This window comes from Mycetomoellerius zeteki, unplaced genomic scaffold (genome assembly GCF_001594055.1).
Source record: "Mycetomoellerius zeteki isolate Tzet28-1 unplaced genomic scaffold, Tzet1.0 scaffold297, whole genome shotgun sequence".
In the NCBI taxonomy this organism is placed as follows: domain Eukaryota; kingdom Metazoa; phylum Arthropoda; class Insecta; order Hymenoptera; family Formicidae; genus Mycetomoellerius; species Mycetomoellerius zeteki.
Window position 1 is genome coordinate 346,035 of NW_017257279.1, and position 3,594 is coordinate 349,628.

The window sequence follows — 3,594 nt, forward strand, 5'->3', positions numbered from 1 at the left end:
TTTTTTTCAAGAATATAGTGTTCTCAATATAGTGTTCCCTGAGAAGGTGCTCGACTTAAAGATCTTTATAAGAACTTCTAAAACTCTTCAGCAAGGAAATTAATCAGGATATTACACATCTCAAGCGACGTGACGTAACTTTACAAAACAGTTCAAACAGTGCCTTCTTGTGCTCTTAAAATGTTTGAAAATCAGAATGAATATAATTTTTTAATATCGTCATTCATTCTTTTATCAAATCATTTTTTAAGCATTTTTTAATATTTTTTAATGGCTATAAGTTGCCATTGAAAAAAGGAAAAGGTTCATTGACATTGTGTTATGTATATTTCTTGAAACGCTCTTCTCTCAAGTTTTCAAAGGGAATCAGTTAAAGTGAAAGATCTCGAACTAATTAAAGCGTAATTATTAATGAAAATGATATCAGGAGAATTAAAACTCGATATTAATGGCTGATGAAGTTTGAGTTCGATATTTTCCATATAATATCTATCTTATCAGAAATATATATGTATATATATATACAATATAATATATATATGTATGTAATCGATACTAGATATATCTACTTAACTAGAATTCGCGCGAATTCGAGCGATTAACCGACACGTAACGCATTTAACCACAGTCAATTAAGTAGTAAACTGATTCGACACCTATTGACCAAAATTAATCGAACGTGGCTGTGAATAAATGTTAATTGGATTAATCGGTCGACTCATTTAGTACCTACTGAACAAGATTAATTTATCAGCATCTAATGTTCACGCACAACGAATGCATACAACAAAAAGATAATATTCTATTTAAAAAAAATGATTATTCAATTTACTTTCTTTCTTTCTTTTAAGTAATAGTTATCCTTAATAAAAAAATATTTTTTTGATAATATGTATATATAATCTTAAAATATACTTATTTCAAAATTTTAGAAAAACTCGTTATTATATACTCAGAAGAATATTATAAAATTAATCAAAGAAATCATTTTATATAGTAAATAAATTAAATTTGTTTTAATTCAATAATCTTAATTAAAATATTAAACTTACTAGGATTCAGAATATATTTTGAATAAATTTGTGACTTTATTGTTATTAGTGACTTTATGATAAATTTGTGGACATATAAACTTTTGAAATATCTAAAACAAGTGTAATTATTATTTGCATATATTATTTTGTATGTAGAAATAACTGAACATCCACTTAAGTGGAAATCGAATAGATCTGTGAGTGTGCGATTGATCACCAATCATCCAGTGCGTTTGGCAACTCCTTCACGGCGAATTGAGAGCGCGTTTCGTCATCCGCGAGTGCCTAAATACGAAATCGTTTATCCGTACTATTCTAATCCTCGTCCTTGAGACGCCACGGAAAACGTGTTGCCGCTGTTGTCTTCCCGGTGGCTGCGCCTGGAACTTGGCCGTGGCCGATTGATCGCGACAGAGCCACTTTTACAACAAACATCGTGGCAGAAGAGTTAAGGAGTCGGCATCTAAAAATAAGAGGAAGAACGATCGAACGAATTGTTAGATTGAAAAGGAATATCGTTTACAGAGCACTCTCGAGACGCACCATGCGCGAGATACCAATCTCTGGCTGTTCTCAAGAATCAAGAGTGAGTTTTGATCAAGATTTGTGTTACTAAAATTCATGCAAAAGTCTGAAACTAAACATTTTGAAACCAGTTTAAGATTATATTAAAATGTTAATAAAATTTTAATATAATTTTAAAAAAATTTGCAGTTAAAAATTTTATTTATGTATAAAAAGAATATTTTTATATATTTATCTTTATATTAAAAATCTGATTAAAAAAAAAGTTTATCATTACTATTATCGTATTTAATTTTAATAATTAACATTTTAATGTATTTCTAATAGAATTCTTGATACATAATCATTTATATAAAAATAATTTATATTTTTAAAATGTGTTTATATATTTGTTTTTATATTAAAGATTTGATTCGAAAAGGTTGTTATTATTGTCATTCTTAATTTTAGTCATTAATTTTAATACAATTATAAAACTATTATAGTTTATATTAAAAAGTTCAAAAGAATATAGGTACATATAAATCTGGCAAGGATTGAAAGTGGAACATGGAACGAAAGTACTAGACAACGCGCGGCTAGTATTTAAAAATTCTTTATATTTTTTCGGAACTGATATGCGAGATAAATATAGCTCGCGAGATATAGCAAGCTACTACATTGCAAAGCATATTTAATATTTTTTTCGTGCTTGTGGCGCAGAGCCAAAAGTCCTTATTTCTTTTTATATTTTTTACTGTCGCAATTTTTCTCGGTTCGTTTTCCCTCATTTTATCGTCTTCTATTCATCCAGCTTCAGTTCTTGACCTCGGTCTACCTCAAAGATTCAACGCATTCAACGGAAAGTCTCGCAAAGTAAACTAGCTCTAATAACGTCGACGAATGCACTTTCTCCTCTTTTCGGTACATATTTTATCTTTCAAACAATCAGAGCCATTTTGCATTTAGACGAGTTTTCACAGGACTATTCTAGGAATACAATCGCGATTAAATTATTTTCGCTCTTAATTTAACAAGTGAATTTCAATTATCTTGATAAAGAGCGCAATTATCTTTTATATGCAAGAAAATTTAACATTAAAGTCAAAAGTGATATAAAAAGTATACTTTATGTGTTTTCAGATATAAGTATCGGAAATATTCACAGCTACATAAGAGGCATTCGTGTTTCTCCTTAAACCCCATTTGTGGTTATTTGGGATCTGAGAGGGTAATACTGGTCTGAATAAGGGCCGAAGGGTCATTGACCTCCGGACAGCAGAGCTGCGATTCGAGTGGTCGTGGGAGAATCTGAAGAGGCAAAAGGAAAGTGCAGGTCTACCTTCTGAAGAGAGTGATTTCGTGATTTATCAGAACGCGGTGGTACTCGAGGGCTAATTTTAGGAGCTCTTTCTAGAGACGAGGCTCGCGAGGAGACTTCCAGGTCACTGTGATGATCAACCATCATCATGGCTTGGCCGGCAGCGACGACCCTGACGAGTTTCCTGATGCTGCTGCTTATAACGATCGCGACCAGTTTCTCGCCCAGGATCATCGCCACCACTCAAGCACCCTTTGGCAGGATTCTGAAGGCTGTGAAACTCCCCGGAGGATACATGGAAGTGGTCCAGGAACAGAGATGCTCCCAGGGTTTGCTCAGATTGACGTGCAGGTTCGTCAGCATAGCGTTTTGATAAAAATTTCTTAAAATGGTACTCATATTTCTGGTTCATTGCATTTTGTCGTAAAGAGATTAAATATGAATTTGCGTTTACGCAAAGCGTATACGTCGTACGATTTATACACCATTAATGCATGAAAATTCATAAAATATTAATAAATTAATATTTTGACAAATTACAATTATAATTTATCAAAATATTACATATATAAATTAATAATCATAAATCCCATAAACATCTTTAAATTCTATGTATATTTATATTTGCACTAAAGATATTGTATCTTTGCTTACTTATTATTGCATTTATTTTCTATTGTATTATTAATATGTCAAATTTCTGAGAGAAATTAATTAATAGTGTTTTTATACAAA

At 31.2% G+C, this 3,594-nt stretch overlaps 1 protein-coding gene across 1 annotated transcript in view; it reads left to right on the forward strand.

Annotated features, from left to right (window-relative positions):
- Positions 1-1,216: 1,216 nt before the first annotated feature.
- The window catches only part of LOC108724411 (uncharacterized), a 54,545-nt gene continuing 52,167 nt past the window's right edge, over positions 1,217-3,594 (forward strand). The window contains exons 1-2 of the mRNA XM_018450771.1: positions 1,217-1,620; positions 2,682-3,210. Coding sequence (XP_018306273.1) covers positions 3,008-3,210 — 203 coding nt within the window. The 5' untranslated portion in view covers positions 1,217-1,620; positions 2,682-3,007. The remainder of the gene's footprint in view (positions 1,621-2,681; positions 3,211-3,594) is intronic.